Raw genomic sequence first — 18453 nt, forward strand, 5'->3', positions numbered from 1 at the left:
GGCTGTCCACAATCTTTACATAACTTCAACCTTGCATCATCAGCGACCACCAGGGGGCAGGCTTGTACTCTCATCCAAGCGACAAGGGGTTTCTTGCCTCAAACCATACAAGCCTGAATAACAGACCTTTTAAGTTGTGTAACAGTTTTTTTTCTCGTTTTTTTTTAAGTAGACCTCTTTGTCATGTCGTGGGTTTGGGTTTTGAATGGCACCGAAATAGCCCCTTCACCAGAAAGTGACCACTTGTTTCCTGTTAAACCAAGTTGAAAGCCCGAGCCAGTTTTATGTTTGAGTGATGAATGAATAAAGCGCTCTCGGTGCTTCTTTCTTTCTTCTTCCCCGTTGAGAGGTGATTCGTCTCCTCCGGAGCCTCTTATCTGCCTGCCATTGTCTTCTCGCCCTCTTTTTTGTGTGTGTGATTGTGATTTGTAATCCCTGTCTACCACCTCAGGCAAATTGGTGGCGATTGCAGTCATCGATGAGAAGGACCCCACAGAGGAGAGTGGCAGGTACAAAGAACACTGAAATTAAAATGCATGGCTCCGTATGAATTACTACCATACACTCCCACGGTTACCACTATAGTTGTGCTAAAGTGCATGGCTTTTAGATAAAGATAAGACTTGCTGTCATTGTTTGGACCTTCCCACAAATTGCAGGCATGGGCTAAAAAAAGGTTCCACTTCGACTCATGTGGTATTTCACTCTCTTCTCATTTGCTTTTAGATTAAAGACCTTGATTCAGAGGGTGGCGAAGGAATACAGAGAACATTTTAACAGGTGAGGCACGGATACGCGATGAGGTGAAAGATGAGCATCCAGTTTATACATTTATTCTAGGAGGGTGCACTCACTGGGGATCGCTGCCTCTCTATTCACAAGCAAGTTTATGCCTTTGTCAGGGCACGTCTGTTTTCGTTGAGGTTCAGTAGAAAGGTAATTATGCAAAATGTCAGCTTCCAAATATAGGTGTTCTTTTCAGTTGTCAGTCAAAAACTCAGCACGGTTTGTATTAATGCATAATTTTCTGTTTTCTCCAACTCCAATTGTGCTATAACAAGTGGAGATGGGATGTTTATGTTACGTACTGCCTTGTTCGACCTGTTCTCTTACTGGAGAAGAACCAATTTAGCAAGGAATGCACTCAAAATGTATAACTTCGCAACAGTAGTATTGTTATTTTTGCTGTTAGTGGACAGTAAAGGTTGGAACGAAGGATGGTGGGAAACAAATGATGACCACAGACACCCAAATGTTTAAAACACACACACACACACACACACACACACAGCTCTTGTATGTGTGCAGCAGGATGATTTAGTGAGTACAGTAGGTAGGTCATCCTTCAGCTGGAGGACCCAGGCTAAAACAAACACGTGCTCTGCTGAAGTGGCATGAATTCAAATCAGCTCTAAGGTCGCTGTTCTGTAGCTGACCCTTATCTGTGATCACTCCCAGGAGGGCGGCGGACGACAAAAGGATTTCCTCAAAAGGATTAATTTAAAAAAAGAAAAGAAAAAAATCACATTTTCATCACTTTGTTGTGCTTAAGTTCCTGATGTTGCTTCATCAGATAGATTTCTTCTTTTGAATGAAGAGGTGTATCTGAAACCGCCATGATCAAAGTGTTTCTCCCTCACCAGGTATTCCCATTAGGAGCGATTGAATTACACAGATCCTTATCGTCACTTACACTACTATTCACTGAACTACCCAGCAGGGAAGTTTCTTGCTATACACGGACTGTGCGGTTGCATACGGCCCTGGAGGCCGCCAGGGAGGCCCCAACTTGTCAGTCACTTTAGCCTCAGAAACAGTCGGCTGGAGACATGCAGTCTTCAGATCTCACGCTGAGAGACGATTTAACGGGAGTCAACTTGATGTTATTGGTCACGACTGGCTTGGCATCATGATAAAAACAAAAACACCCCCAAATCTCACAGTGGAGGGATGGTGCTAACAGTGTGCACAACTTCACTCATGGTACAACATTTTGTGGAATCAGTGTGAAGAACAGTAACACTAATGGCTGTGTACCAAGTAACAGCTGTGATGACTCAAAACACAATTTAACTGGAGCTCCACCTGCCCATCCACCCCCAACATGTTAGAATTATGAATTATGATAATATGTATTTGCACGGTTTGCACTGTTTCCATGAATAATTTCTCTGTGAATCAGCTGTCAGTGAGGTACTTCATGGTGCATTTAAGTGCACATCGTAAACTTGAATGGCCTTTGTTTAAAATGGTGAAGCTTCTATTATTTTCCTTCATTGAAATACTTGTTTTTGGTTTTGTTTAAGCATTTTAATTAAATGCTAATCATATCTGTATCCTATTCATTTCTACACAGATTCTCAAAATTATTTAGCAGTTTATAGAGTGATTTGTTGATATGGATATCATTGCTAGTTACATTATTTATGTTCATTCTGTCTTTAATGGCCTGATTTTATTTTATTTATACTTTTTTGAGGGGAATTGGACCTTTTTATATGTTTAGTATACATCAGTTGCAATGTTATCCTGAACTTTGATTCCTTGCTAATATTTAAATATTTTCAGGAAAATGCAGCATCTGCCTTAAGATTTGGGAGGTGTTCTAATGCAGAAATGAGTTTGCAGGAGTTTCTTGGTTTTCATTGTTATTTTCTGTAGGATTAAATTGCTGCAGTCAGCCTGAGACGTTTGATCTGAATTTGGAAAAAAGAAAAGAAAAAAAGAAGTTTTTTCATGGATCTTGTCTCTTGTCCTCTAAAGGGGCTCCAGATTGATGCATTTCATTGTTTAATGCACGCCCTTGGATCACCTTAGAGTGTTTGGCATCTACTCACCACACTTTCACAAAAAGAGGTGCCCCCAAACAACACTTTGCATAGAGCCAGAAAGAGCTAGAGCTGGTACTGATACCCAGTCTTGTTTTTGTTTTTTCCGTTTTTTGCCTTTTGAGCGTGAAAACCCTGCTGAGAACAGAGCTGCCTGCAGCGTTCTGACACGCCTAAACAGTACTTGTAATTACAAGTCGCGGGCTTGAGAGTCGCCCCTGGTGGTGGGCGGAGGCAGCGCGCAGCATCAACAGATCATAGGTGATGACTGACATTTGAATGAACTGATGCTGTTTGATGCAGTAATAAATGTCGTGGTATTCAGCTCACCCACCATATGTAGCATTCTGACAGAGCAACGAATGCAAATCTCAGATCAGAGAGGCAGAGAGTCTGTGTGTGTGTGTGTGCGTGTCGGGGGGGGGGGAGCACATGCCTACATGCGCACAAATTGCACTTGTGGGAAAGTCTGATTGTGTCGGTTAGTGGGTGTGTGTTTGGTTGAAATTCTGCACCAGTCATTATTGTCTTGGCTTTTATGTGCCAGTTGCTACATGGAAGGTTGGTGCAACAAGACGAGACGGGAAACCTTGGCACAAAGAGCTTCTTCACAAGCTGAAAAACATTTGACCCATGACTTTCTGGACTCTCTAGGTTTCAGATTAGATGACTGATTAGATGTTTACCTCTTCAGAACCCTTTTAGAACACATTAAAGCTGCACTAACAATATTTGTTATGCTTGCATTTGATTAAATGTGTAGATGTAGATGCTTGGATGGGTGAAGAAAGTGAACGTCAATGCTGTAAAACTGTTTGACACGTTCGCCATATCAGCTTTATAAGGTGAACCTCACATTTACAGCTCGTTGTGCTGCGCCAAGTTGCCAAAATGAATTAAATCACGCAGGTATAAAAACAAAAAAGCCACCACCAATTTGAAAACTGTTAAATATGGTGCACCCCCAGTGGCACTATCCAAAAAGACATACAACAATGCAAGCCAATATGGGTATAGTGTTTTGACTTGGGCTGATGTAAAGAAATTTCATAGTGGTCTGATATTAAGCCTAAGGCTTTACCACATGGTGTCAGATGAGAAAATATTGATCTTTAGAGAGAATTAGGAGGCCCACAGGACGCATTCAGCAAGAGTCTGAAGAAGGGAAAGTTAGCAGGTGTCTCATCTGCCCAGCTGATCGTTTTTAGCCTGGGAGGCTAATGCAACAGGGCTAATGTGAGCATCTGTTTTCTGTGCATAGCGCCCTGAGACCGGTCTGATCACATAAAACCTTTTATGGAGCTCTGTCTCTCTCTCTGTTTCTGTCTCTGTCTCTCTCTCTCTCTCTTTCTCTCCAGTTTTTCTGCTTTTTTGTTGGCTTTCGGGTTTTATCCAGTGAACTCCGTCATTGTTCATCACACTTGTGAACGCTGTGAACACACAACAGACGTTGAAACCAAAGATCAGTAACTCTACTCAGACAATTGCATAACAAACATAACATTATGGTAATAATACCGTCATATTGCTAATTATTAATGCAATACAAGTTGAATTTAGCGCCGTCGGCACAGGTTACTGATGAAGGCTACCTCCTAATTTGCCAGAAAGTCTCATAATGACAAATGCTGGCTCAGTTGGTGTGCATGAAATCAAACTCTAAGCTCTAAGCTCCAGACACCAGGTTCAGACTGGACCGTCAAAGGACCGACTCAACCCTTATAGTGTTCAACAAAACCTTCTGAACTGACATCTGAATAATTAAAAAAATGCTTAATATTATAGAGAGTTGCTTCAGGTTTGGTAACATTTAATATTGCAAGTGCTGATTTAAATCTTGTTCACAGTGCATATGTGGGTGATTTCTTCCCATACCTTAGTATTAATTATAGTTCCATATTATAGTTTTTGTTGTTTAATTACCTAACAGCTTGAATTTAAAGTCGATCTCTGAGAGCTTCTAGCCTGCTGGTGATGAGGGCCTGTTATTAACCACCTCCTTGTTCAGAAAGAAAGAAAACACTCTTCATGAGAATCACGTGACTTGACCGATAACGTCAATAAATATCTACCTTCAATTATAGAAATGTGAGTTAAATGAATAATTAAGATGCTCACACATTCCAAGAGGGAACAATCAAGTAATTAGCCCAAAACACAGACTCTAATGGAAAGTCTGAAAGTACTTATCAGAAAAAAAAGACATTGTCCATTCTTTCCCTCAGTTTGCACCATGCCTCTTCTGACATACTCAAGTTTCTCAGTTAGTTTCTCACCCCTCTTGGCCGCTGTGCTCAGCCGTCGGGCCAAGAAGTGTCAGTGGGAGTGGGAAGATGGACACACGCGGGAAACAGACTTGTAAATATTTAAGTTATTGAGCAGAGAGAGAGAGAGAGAGATTTAATTTCAACTTCACATTTTAGGTTCCTCCATCTCGATACACCCCCACCCCCACACCCATCAGTCTTAGACATGTACAGACTCTATGTCGGAGCAAAAGTTACAAACCGACGAACTTTTGATGAGCTTTATTCCCAGTCCATCCCACTATTGTCAGCAAGGTTATCACTAAACAGATTTTATATTACATCCACTGGATTTATTATACATTTCAGTCTCTTCATAATCATGTCATTGATATGAGCGCAGGCAGTATTGTGTAGCACCCAGGGGAAAAACGTGCTAGATGTAGCTATGCTTCAATATGAATATAATATATATGTAGAGGCTTCCATAATCAGTCATTCAGTGGAAGTCACTGGCTTCCCTGGACTTGTGCAACCCTCCTCCCTGGTCTATCCACAATACGCTCCGCTCAGACATGGTGCAGTACAATGAGATACAAATTGAATTCCTCCTCCTGCCTTATCGTTTAGATAAATCACCTGAGTCTGTGGTGGGGAAAGATGGGGAGAAACGGGAGACGTCATAGGACGGGCCTTTGGGGATACTTTTTTTTTTTTTTTCCCTGCAGTGACAAAAGTAATCCCAGGTTTCCATGGCGAGAACATGGGACTCCATTTAATGCGGTTTCATATTTGTGTGCCATTGTGCAGGACGAAGTTGGCGTCCCAGTTTTATGCAGTCCGCTGAGACAGGAAGAAGTGCTCATTTTATTGTGTTGTGTGTTGTTTTTGATGCACCGTTTTGTTTTCTCATGCCACTGACTTGTCTTGCGCCCACAGAGACTTCCAGTTTGGCCACATGGACGGGAATGACTACATTAACAGCCTCATTATGGGGTGAGTATCTCACATCCGGCCTACCTCTCTCTCCTCATGTCAACCTCCTCTTTCTCTACCTCATATTACCTTCTGTCAGCTACTTAACCAGGTTCGGACTGACTTGTAACGCCAGCCTTTGCCATTAATGATGCTCTCTTGTGGAGAAGTCAATTACACAGACAGACTGACATTTCTTTTTTTAGTGCTCTTGGCAGTTTTAACCCCCCACTGTCACGCACACGAGGATGCAGAAGCCCCTGCAAATCTGCTTGCGTGAGGATAGTAAGAGGAATATACGAGGAATTTATGATTAAGGCTGTGCATGGATTAAATCTATTGCGGTCATGTGTTTTAATAGCTTGTCAAAGAGCAGCGCTAATGATGCAGAAAGCCCTGCTATAGCAACTGTGCGCTCAGACTGAGGCTGGCTACTGGTGTGTCTTGCTCGAAGAGGCCCCGCAACTGACATCCCCCACTTTTAATTAGACAACCCCACCAGCGTTACAGGCCAGCAGGGCTGCAGCAGTTGGCATGTCTGTTTTGTGTCTACCAACATACAGTATCTAATTATACGTCTTTGTATAACGTATGTGCTCATGTGAGAATCTACAAGTGTAATAGACCGCTGCAGGATGTTATTTTAATTTGAGCATGTTATTGTTTGTATGAAGGAGATTATAGCAGACATGGTCTCCTAAGTCCTGTGTAATTCAAAGTGTATCAGCAAGTACAGTAGAAGCCGTTTTGAAAACATGACTATGTTCAACCAGCAGACTCGCAGTGCTAGACTGAAAATAGACAGGCGGTGTTTATATTTAAGGATAAAAGAGGTGATTAGCCTTCCTAATTTTGTATGAGTACATACAATATGTATTTTGCTGGGTTTAACAGGACTGAGTTTGGCTGCTGTAGCACAGGATTAATTGCCCTCCTTTGAGGAATGAAATCCTGGCCTGTCAATGTCCACTAATTCTCTCCCTTAGGAGAGCCATGGAAATAAATCTGATGGCTTTTTATCCCTCTTTCTGTCATCACAGCGATTACTGTGTTCTGGCAGCGGTCTGTCTGGCGTAAGGCTGCCCCTGCTTTCACCAGTGGCACATAGACACACCGACAAATACACACACACACACACACACACGCACGCACACACATACAACACGAGCACCCTCTAAGCCTGAGGCCGTCTCTGCCTCTGTTTAAACGTAGGATTATCGCTAACCCCTTATATGGAATGCATCGTGGGCTGTGAAAAACTTCAAGAGATGTGAGGTGACTGAAAAGTCTGTTTGTGAAGGGAAGACTTGGAGTCATAGAAGGTGAACGACTAGAAGGATCATGATTACCACACAAACCAGCAGCTCTAATACATTTATTGTGGAAATGGTATTCAATATAGCATGAATAACATTGCCACAGCTGAGAAGTGATAATGGCAAGTCTCAGCTCACACACAAATGAAGTTGATTGCAGTTAACTTTCTTTTGTTGATTCTATTATTTTTCAGCTTTTTTTTTTAGTTTTTATTGCAAAATACCTTGCATGCATTCAAAATGTAATCATTATCACAGTTTGCAGTTGTTTAGTTAAGTCCTCTTGCAATAATTAAAGCTCAGAAAATGCCTCTGGTAACAGAAAATGAGAAGAAAAGTTGTGGAAAAAGAAGTAAGAAATAATGAACTACTGATAATGAGCTAGAGTCCCGTTAGGTAAGTAAAAAAAAAACAAAAACAAAAACCCAAATGGATTAACTACAAATTGTTTGCAATGCGTGCTATTTTTAAAATCCAGTTTTCACCAGGATTTTCAGATTGTGTTTTAATCATGTTGTATCTGTTTGTGTGTGTGTTTTTTTTTTTTTAAATGGTTCCAACATTTTGTTTGGTTGATGAGACTTGGATGAGAACATCGATCCCACTCATGTATTTGTGTTGAGTACATAGCTAAAGCCACAGTTAGCTTAGAGCAGCTCAGCACAGCATGCTCGCTAATACATTGTTTCACCGTGTAACTGTGACTTCCTCGTTCGAGCTACATACTTACAGCACAGAAATGTGAGCGTTAATGATTTTCACATCTAACAATAGGCAAGACAGAAAGGTTGTGTGTTTAGAAAAATGTCAAACTGCTCCTTTTAATAGTCATGGATAAAGTTCCTGTATGTTTTTAAAATGAATAATTAGCCCTAATTATATGGCAGCTGTTTTGGCATCAGAAGGGGAAGGACCTAAATGTGTGCTTTCTGCCAGCTCTAATTCTATAGTGTACAATATATGACCCTTCATTATGGGCGGCAAACCCCAGTAGTCTCCACTCACAGAGGTGAATAGGCTAATCCATATTTATTTTAAATGGGTGCCATCTGTTGGAGTAGGCTGGATGTCAGATGGAATATGCAGTCATAATGTGTATGTGTGTGTGTGTGTGTGTGTGTATACATGTGATTGCAGAACTCAGCTGGACAGAGTAGCGAGGCGTAGATGACTCCACTGCACGGTCGTGTGTGTTTGTGCTCCTGATCTCAGCTGGGTGGTGGATTGGGACAGTGATGGATACGTGTGTGTGAAATTTGTTGCCAGGTTGAGTAACACCACGGGGATGTCAGGCGGCAGCGGTGTGATGGACTGTTTCTGTGCCTGTGTGTGTGTGTGTGAATGTAAGCACTAGGATGCCTTATCTAAGCCAGGTTTTGGTGTTGGTGAAGAAGTGCAAAATGTGCTCGTTTATATGACCTTGTCGTTATCTCACCGAGCTTTCTAATTCCTCTGCTGATGTGTTGAAGTAAGTGGGCAGGAGAGCGTACAGCATACATGTGTCTGTTGCTGTGTTTTCTGGTGAAATGAAGCAATATCACTGCACTGCTGGGCTTCTTTTGTATATGTTTTATATATGTCTCAGCATGGATGCACGGTTGCTTCCTCCTGAACTCCCTGCGATTCACTTGTCAGCTGTAATTTGTAAAGGTCTCTTTAGCTGTGACCGGCATAGACCCATAAAGCCTCCGAGTTGCACACTGTTTGCATAAAAGATAGAAGAAATGGAACTCTGCAACAGGCCAGGCTGCATCGCCTTTTTCCTCAGACGAAAAATTTCCTCCCTTTGAAAGAATTCCCACAGGGAATAGTTAGGTTGCTCCGAGTACAAAGGGTTTGTTTATCTCACAATTGTATCCTCTGTGTTACAATTTGTTCTTTACGAAACCACAATTTGTTCTCATCTAATGATGCACTTTGATAATGGCAGTCCAAGGTGCCGAGGTTAAGAAGATTAAAAGCTGTTTCTTGTTTTTCTCAGCGAGGTGACAGTGCCCTCCGTTATCATCCTCAACACATCCAACGAGCAGTACTTCCTGCCCAGTGAGCCGATTGAGACCATGGAGCAGCTGGTCCAATTCATCAACGGTGTTTTGAACGGTTCTGCACAGGTCCAAATCTCTCTCTTCCCTCCCTCCCTCTCTCTCTCTCCTGCTTCCTGTTTAAGCATTCAGCTCAGTCTAGCCCCCTTCCCATCACCCCCCTTCGCTTTGTGTTGTACCATTGTAATCACACCAGTAGTCTTCATTAATCAAGCACGTTGCCTTGAATTTTAAGTCCTCCCCGGAAAATATTTTCACCAGATGAGGAATTTTTGCAATCTCCTTTTGCATGTTTAGATTTCATACTGCTGTCCTTTCTGAAAAGATTATCTACAATAATTCTGCCTCCTAAGTCAAAGGCTGAAATTACTACATGGCTCTATTGTGTTGCATTGTAGTGTGCACACTAATCTGGAAAAGAAATGTCATCGTTTTCCTCGCGCTACACTGAAGTCACCAGATGCATGAAACCATAAGCCAAACAGCCAGAGGTCCTCTCCTTTTTTCCAAGAAAGGTCTGGGCTATTTTTTGCTTGGCAAAACAAACCACCTCCCACCAAATGAACAGCAACAGAAACCTCCATGTTTCTGCCGACCATTTCCTGCCATAGCCTGAGTAGTTTCAGCCTCTTCACATCACTTTTTTTTCTTTTCGTCTTCTGGTAATGTCTGCCATGAGGTGTCTCCAGGCTGGTTTATGCTTCATGTAGAAATACATAGAATAATGTGAATTAAACGCGTCAAACTGAATTCAAAATAATGCATATGGCGCAAAATATATCAAAAGTTACTGTCAAATTTCTTTTTGTCATTTTCCTTTTTCTTGGGGAATGTGGAGAGCTGAGTTTTGTCCCACGCATGACTAAAGTTCTTGAATTTTTGAGCGTTTTTCATAAGAAGTATGAAAAGCATGAACATTAAAGTACACAGACGGCTTGTTTAGCCTTGCATGAAGCATGAACCAGCCAGAGGAGGACACAGTTGACAGGCTGAGGCATCTCTCAAGCAGGTTTTTAAAGCATAGATACATTTTAAGTATATCCCCACTCTCTTCTCTAGAGGTACATATTCCAGTTTCAGTTTCAAAGTCCTCTGCCCCATGCAATTCACGAAAATGTTTGTAAAATCTTCTCAAACTGCTTTTGCAGTCCTCTCACTGCATAGGCATAAGTCGGCACAGCAGCTGCTTTCACAAAAATCATTGCACACTCTCAGCTTGTTCACAGAAGTCCTGCTTAGTCATAGCTCACTAATTGGCCTTCCTGACGAATTAGCTTTGGGACAGATTACTCACTGGCTGCCCAGGTGCTGTTTCCACAAATTGAGCTCAGACAGAGTGGAACTGCTGGACAGTGAACAAAACTAGAGTCGGACACATCAGATAATTTTGTGCAGAAAAGCGAATAATGAAACTGTTTTAGATGTCTGGAGTGTACTCAGCATATGACTGACTATATGTAACTTTGATCATTCTGTGAGTACTCCTTGAATTTTTTTATTTATACATCAGTGATTGTTTTGTTAATTAGGGATGGTCTCTGAGGAATTACATCACATTGTACATGTCAAACAGAAGAATGGATGAAACCCTGCATAAAAAGGGACTATAAAATTGGGATGAACTAGATGCAGTAGCTCCTGTCTCCATGAAACGATCTGTCTCCCTGCAGGCATATGGAGGTGATGGCATCATTCAGAGGATCAAACGCGTGGCCTTTGATGCCAGATCTACCATTATGGTAAGTTGGTGAGAGTTCGTTCTAGGCTGCCACGTGTAGTCAGTTGGAGAGTGTTTCCAAGCATAATGTTGGCGAAGTTCCAAATGCTCAAAAAGTATTATCTCATTAGTATCACATATATTCTTCTAGCAGGAATTAGAACTTTTTTACAAAAAGCACAACACCAGTTTAAACTTAAACTATATCACAATAGATAACGAGTGTCTACTGGATATCACCATCCAACTTTAATTAAAAAGTAAGAAAATTTTTTACCAAAATTCAGTTGTTTTTTCATGGATGTCAAATAAACCCCACACATTTAGTTTATGAGGGTATTTTTAGAAGTAGACATGGTACTGTAGCTTTAATGAAACCTGCATTAATTAACCTAACCTTTTTTAGGGCCATTTTGGAGCAGCACAGCAAGCTGAAAACACATTACTACCCAAATAAATACATTTATATGGCAAACTTGTTAGCATACAGTAGCAACATTAGCATGAAAATGGAGTTGTGTTTCTGGTCTGTCGTTCCATTTCTTAAATTTACAGATCGTATCATTTATAAATGACAGTGTAAATATGACCCCCTGGGGTTAAAATCTTTTTGTGATTCTTTCCTCAACTATGACAGTGGCATCATTTTAATAATTGAAAAGCACAACTGACAAACTCGGACCACTCTGAAAAGCAGATTTTTTTGTTGTGATGAGTGAATGAATATATATTTCTGTGACTTTGTTTAAATTCTCTGGAGGATGCTGGAAACCGCAGCTGTTTTTTTTTTTTCCTGCTGCTGCCGTCTGATCTCAGTGTTAACAAGAGCAGTGATAGAGAACAAAAACAGTAAAATCCCGACCAGTAAATCAATACAATGAGCTGGAAGATGCTGGAACGCTCCGTAGACCAAAGGGGAAGTGCAGACTTTGGTAATAATGTGTTTCTGTGCGACACCTAGTACATTGCACATTTGATCCATTTGTGTATAAAAATATGGATTATTGCAGCTTTAAGGTCCATTTTATAATAGCTTCAGGCTAATATTGTTATTTTGTCCTATTTTGAGTGACCTGTTGCACAACTGTAAGAGCATGCCCCAGTTTCAGCCCTTGTCTTTACCTCTGCAGTTAAGTTGCTCATTAATATGATAGAAGTGCACTTGTTGCTATGCCTCACAGCATGCCTCACCTTGCCTGTGTTTGCCAATTTAGGGTAAACACGGTATATATATGCAACCCGCACCAAGTTCAGTAACATTGTAAAACAAGTGCATCAAATCTTTCCCTGTGGGAGAAAAACAACACTGAGACAACACTGGGCGTACAACTGAGAATATGCAATGCAGGCAGTAAACACAGTATGGGGAAAGAGAAAGCAGCTACAGAGCGGGAGGAGGTAGAGTGATTAGGGCGGAGAAAGACGGTCAGGAGACTGAACTTGCTTCTCCTCCCACTTCTACTCTAAGTAGCTGGTTCTTTTGGGACAACTGGTGTTTATTTTTACTAAGGGTGTGATAGGAATGTAAATACAGATGTGTTGTAATGCTTCTTAGTTGGCACAGTTGTGCTATAAACACGGGTAAAGCTTAACAAAGCCCTTTTAGAACGTCCTTAAAGCAAAATTATAGATTTTATTCTGAGTAATGTTTAATTAGAAGGTGTAGTGACCTATGAAACTTAACCTTGAGGTACAAAAAAAGGCTTGCAGAAACAGATTTAACTTTAATGTCTGTCAGGCCAGATTTGACACTTTTTGAATGGAATAAGTGGAAGAACAAGACCTGTCAGAAATGGGCAAAGCTTTCAACACAGCATGAATATTATAGGACTCTGGGCTGTGTAAGAGCATTATGTGCAGGGCTTTACCCGTTTCTCAACAACTAGCAATTATCACAAAGGTAAGAATTCAAATCTGCAGGGTTTGTCTCACACCTGTGGGAGAAAGGAAACACTATTATTCTCTCCTTGCTTCTTTAAGTTTCAGAGCGCTGCAAGCATCACCGTGGCTGGTCTTGCTCACAGTGACGTGACATATGATACAAAGCAGACAGGCAGCAGCCATCACCTTGCCCCAGGAGGACCTATCTAAATGCATGTCTGACAGGAGCATGAGGAGGCATCCGCATTAGCCACAATGACTCATAGCCAGCTGTGTTAGCATAGCATACCCATCTCTACCTCATCTACCATCACACAGCAATGGCAATTACCATCCCTCTTGCAGTGGCAATGACTTTGGGGGGGAGTGAATAGCTCTCCTCTCAGCTCAGTAGCTGACAGAAGTTGTGACAGAATGCTCCCTTCTAGGTACACCGTTTCTGACGTATCCTGCTATATTAAGGCCAAATGACTAATTTGTCACTGAGACTGTTTAAAGAGGAGCTTGCAAAGTTGTCCTTCAGTGACTCTGGTGTTGTTGTGGTTGCATGAGAGGAGGGATGTTGTTTCCCAGGAGTGGAGCAGTGCACGTCACATATAATGTTCACTTTTATATATGCACGCTCAGGACCAGGGAGGAGATCAACTACCAGACATGTATTTACATCAATCAATCAATCAATACATCAATACTTCCATTTACAAAAACAAATAAAAGAAATGCACTGACCCTTTGGAGCCTTTAAGGGTTTGTCATCCATTTACATTGAATCTACAATCTACAGGTAGTAAAAAAAAAAGTGGAGAAAAGTTTAACTTGCTGAGGAATTGTGAGAAAAAATGTTATTCACTCTCAAAAAAGCATCACAGGATGTGTCCATGCAACTTTTGCACACATGGAGGTACAGCATGTGTTTGAGTTGTGGTTAGGTAGTGGAACTGTGTGTGTGTCTGCAGAAAATATCTTCAGGCAGACTAGTGTACAAAGGTGGACTTTTGCTTGTGTTTGAAGTTTGAGATTTATTTATTTATTTAAGTTCAAACTGAACAAAGTACATGTACAAGAGACCCAAAGGATCTTAGATAAAAGGATACAACTCTTCAATATCGCCACGAGTGTAAACTGAAACAAAAACAAACCAGACAGACAAGACAAGATAGAATACAAACAGTATAACATAACACAGACATCTTAAAATTACATGACAGAAATCTAATTAATAGTAAGATTTTAAACGCTGCTCGAGTTTCTTGAAATGATCTGTGACCTGCCTTCTGAACACACTCGCAAAGCTAAATGGAGTAATGCAAATGAATGAATAAATGAATGAATAAACATGCAGTTTCACCGCTAAAATCCTAAAAGCTTGTCTGAGATTTTCCCTACAAATATTTTCGGATCTGCCCTCTAAATAGGATTTTGAAATGACTACCTAATTGCTGGGAGGCTCTACTATTGTAAACACTGGCTTGTTTTAGAGAGATGTAACTCCATGTCTGAGCTATATTATATTATATTGAAGAAGCATTGGGAGAAACAGAAAGTGATGCATTATTAGTAGGGCTGATGTCTTCTGGTCGGTTGGTCGACCAGTTGGTCGATATGCTGTTGTCCGGACAATCGCTGGTGCTACTTTTAATAAGAAGAAATGATTTTCTTCTTAGCATTGCAGTGGAATAATCACCCAGCCCCACTCTTCAAAGTGTGTGGGTATTGCACGTTACCTGTACTTCTTAAAATTCACTGTATAACAACCTGATCTATGCTTGTCCCCATTTTTGTGGCCATTTGTCCGACGCTGTTTTTCATGGATGTATCTAAGTAGTTAGTTAGCCACGTTGGAAAATGGCTTCCCAAGTCTTAATCCTGTCAGTTGTTTCTCAAACCATGTCAAACAGCCATCAATGGGGCAGACACCAGACACTTAAAATGCTAAAAAATGCAAAGATGTGATGACGATGGCGATTTAAACGTCTGTAACCAGATTTGGCTTTTGGTAATTTAGATAAATACAAACCTATTTGGGGAAAAAGTACATGTACCACCAAGCATAGTCTTAATTAAATACTAAAAGTATTAACACTAGATATTAATGTTGGGAGGATGTACAAGGCAGAGTTTGAACAGTAACCTAATACTAGCCGAAGATGCAGTGATGCAGAATCGTACCCCAAAGTGCGTCAGTACACTGTGACATCACTGGTGGGTGTGGTCATGGGTGCAGCAGAGCACAACTTCAGCCATGTTAAGTTACTACTTAAATACAAACTGTGTTCAGATCCTTATAACTGCAGTGTTCACACTTTAGCGGCGCTCACTACCAAGCAAATTTGTAATTAATCAAATTAGCACAAACAAATTAGCACTCAGTGAATCCGGCCTTCGCTTTAAGAGTTCTTATAGTCGTTAGATTAAACAAGCTCACAGTTTTTCTGCAAAATACTTAGTTGTGAAAGAAATTTCATATATTGTTCTCTCTTCGCATCTCTTTCAAACGTTACTCCTGCTTCCCCTTACACTCCCCTTTTTTGTCTTCCTTTCATCTTCTGTTGTCTCCTTTCCTACATCAGTCGGTGTTTCGCAGCTCTCCACTGCTGGGCTGCTTCCTCTTCGGCCTACCGCTGGGTGTAATTAGCCTGATGTGCTATGGCATCTGCACAGCTGAGTCGGATGACGGTTCGGATGACATCGATGCGCTCAAGAGGGAGGGCCTGACTGACGAAGAGGAGGAAGAGGAGGAGGAGAGGCAACACGCCGCTGAGCTGGAGGGCCCAGAGGAGGGGGAGAATGAGGAAGATGATGCTGAGGAGAAGAATCCCGAGCAGAAGAAAACCGATTAACACAGGGGCTCCCGTCGGATAGTGGATGATAGGCCCAGTCAAATAGTGACATGAAACTCAAAGACATATCAATATATTACTGTTCTGCTTTGTCTTTCATATCACTTCCCCTCAAAGCCCCTCTAGCACAGACTGTTCCCATCTTTGAGTTCTTTGTCTCAGTGTGTAGGTCTACTGCTCAGTGAAGCCACTGAATCATGTTTAAAACCAACAGCCTTTTTAATGATGGAGTATAAACAGGGATGGCTGTCAACCAAACACACCACTTATTTATTATTATTCGACCAATCAGTGGTTTACCCCACGTGATGTGTGACCCATTCTCCAACATTGTTAGGTTGTTGTTTTGTAAACACTTAAATGCCCCTATTGTATCTTCTTTTTTTTTTTTGTCACACCCCAATTTCTTCTATTTTTTTCTTTTTCCAGTTTATTGTGATATCTTACAATAATATTAATAATATTAGATATAGTAGCTCGTAGGTAAATCTTGCCTTCAAACTAAATACAACAAAAACACACAGACATTTTGGCTCCCTCGCCTGCCGACCCAAAGTGTAGGCTTGTTGTGTATAGTGACTGATGAGAATAGAAAGCAAAGGAAGTGCCCAAGAAGGAAAATCTGCCATAAATGAATTGTGCTTTTTCTATTGTATGTTGTTGCCTAAAAATATTTCTTCTTCTTCTAGGGATGCAAAGTGCCGAGCATTTCAGCTCGTTTCTCATTCCAGCCACCTGTTAGTATCCATTTACGAAGAGAGTTGATGAAAAAAGCTGGAATGGTAATTGGTATCAGTCTGACCGATGCTGGAATATGGCGAATGCATTTTTTTTTTATATTTAACTCGTTTCGAGCCAACATGACCAACCTGCTAAAAAATCCTAGTATAGATGGCTTGTACCTGTACAGCAGACACCATAACATGCATCAGTAGTTCCTGCGGCTTTTAACAAGTCATATTCCTCAGATAGACCGGCTCTGCCTGTTTCCATATTTCAATCTGTCCTCCATCACTGGTTTCTATATTGAATTCAGTCGGCAGGTTGAAGTTTACATCCCGATGCACTGAGAGGTACACTGAGCGTACAAAATATTAGGAGCATCTTCCTACTACTTACTCTCATCCCTTTTTTTTTTATTATAACCCACTGTTGTCAGTTTTCTCGAGGCACAGAAATCCATCTCTATCCTATTTTCATACCTTTGTGACTAAAGTGAAATCATGTAGGGGTTATGGCTTCCTCTTGGATTCAGGTGGCCTGCCGATTTCATGACAAGAGCAAGTGTTCCTAAAATCTGCTGCACCCAGTGTAATACCATTTTAATGAAAAATGCACAGCACAGTGACCCTTGTTGGATTTGCGGTCCAGTGATGTCTAACAGTGGAGCATTTTTAAGCACCCAAGACCATGTTTCACTTTCTTTAGCACCAATAAAAGGAAATATTTGTGACAAATGAAGGTAAAAATAATGGTAAAATTATTTTAAAAGCTGTAAAAAGAAAAAAAACCAAGGATTAAGGGTTGTCCACACCAACTACAATAGCTATAACTATGTTAACATCCACTCTGAGGAACAATAATCTGTTAACCAGTGCCGAGCAGGAGCTGTGAGCTCCAGCTGTGTCGGCAGCTTAGGAAAATGGATATTGATGAACTGTTACTGCTGTACGTTGCTCAGAGAAAGAAAACCAGAGCGGTAGTTTCTGAATGGGGTTGTTTGAAAGGGCCATATGGGTTCACGATGTCCTTCAAAGACAGTGGTTTGAAGAATCCAACACTCTATTGCGAGAGTTGACATCTTTTGAGGACAAATTTTATTCATTCTTTCCTGAGAGTCCACATTAATTTGATGGTGTCCTGGTGATCGTCAAAAGAGAACATCAGTATGGACATCACGTCCTGTAAATCTGAATGGTTTTGATTGTCTGTTAGTGTTTCTATTGTTCACTAAATAGCTCTGAAAATGATCTCACCAACAATGCTTGCCGTTGTCGTTATAGTTTTTCAGACGCACTTCCACTTGAATTAGAGCAATTTTTTGAAAACGATATATTTATAGTAATTGCCATAGTTATCCGTGTTGGTGCGGATGGCCCTTCTGATTGTTGCATGGAAATACCTGACATCACCTTTGTTCCAGTACAGCCCCATTCACTTCAAACCAGTCAAAGAGCACAGACAAAACAGGCATACTGAATAAAAATCTCTCATGATAAATAAGCAGGATGGTTCCACGTTTGGCAGATAAAAATGTAAGCGTGTATCCCATCACTTAAAGGAAGAAGCTGATGGTTTAGCAATAGCTGGACATTTTAAGAAATATGCTGAGAAAGTCGACAACTGAATGAATGGAAAATATGGTTAAAAAAAACCTACCTACCACCACCTCTACTAATAATAACATCCTCAGAATACTTGCTTGTTATCTGGAAACCTCACAGTGAAGAGAAGGTTTAGTTGGGCACATCACTCCATGTCATTTTTACACTTTTGCACGAGTTAAACAAATGAGACATAACGTGTAAATAGTGAGCTTTAGAGGTGATGTTAGGCAGTTTCACCTCTTTGGCCATAATTGGGGTGCTTGGGTCTCCCTGCTTCCAGC

At 41.0% G+C, this 18453-nt stretch overlaps 1 protein-coding gene across 1 annotated transcript in view; it reads left to right on the forward strand.

Annotated features, from left to right (window-relative positions):
• The window catches only part of tmx3b (thioredoxin related transmembrane protein 3b), a 30493-nt gene extending 13135 nt beyond the window's left edge, over nucleotides 1-17358 (forward strand). Inside the window, exons 11-16 of the mRNA XM_070852676.1 lie at nucleotides 452-509; nucleotides 727-780; nucleotides 6014-6070; nucleotides 9347-9476; nucleotides 11078-11146; nucleotides 15576-17358. Coding sequence (XP_070708777.1) covers nucleotides 452-509; nucleotides 727-780; nucleotides 6014-6070; nucleotides 9347-9476; nucleotides 11078-11146; nucleotides 15576-15845 — 638 coding nt within the window. The 3' untranslated portion in view covers nucleotides 15846-17358. The remainder of the gene's footprint in view (nucleotides 1-451; nucleotides 510-726; nucleotides 781-6013; nucleotides 6071-9346; nucleotides 9477-11077; nucleotides 11147-15575) is intronic.
• The last annotated feature ends 1095 nt before the right edge of the window (nucleotides 17359-18453 follow it).

Source organism: Pempheris klunzingeri, chromosome 21, assembly GCF_042242105.1.
Source record: "Pempheris klunzingeri isolate RE-2024b chromosome 21, fPemKlu1.hap1, whole genome shotgun sequence".
NCBI lineage: Eukaryota > Metazoa > Chordata > Actinopteri > Acropomatiformes > Pempheridae > Pempheris > Pempheris klunzingeri.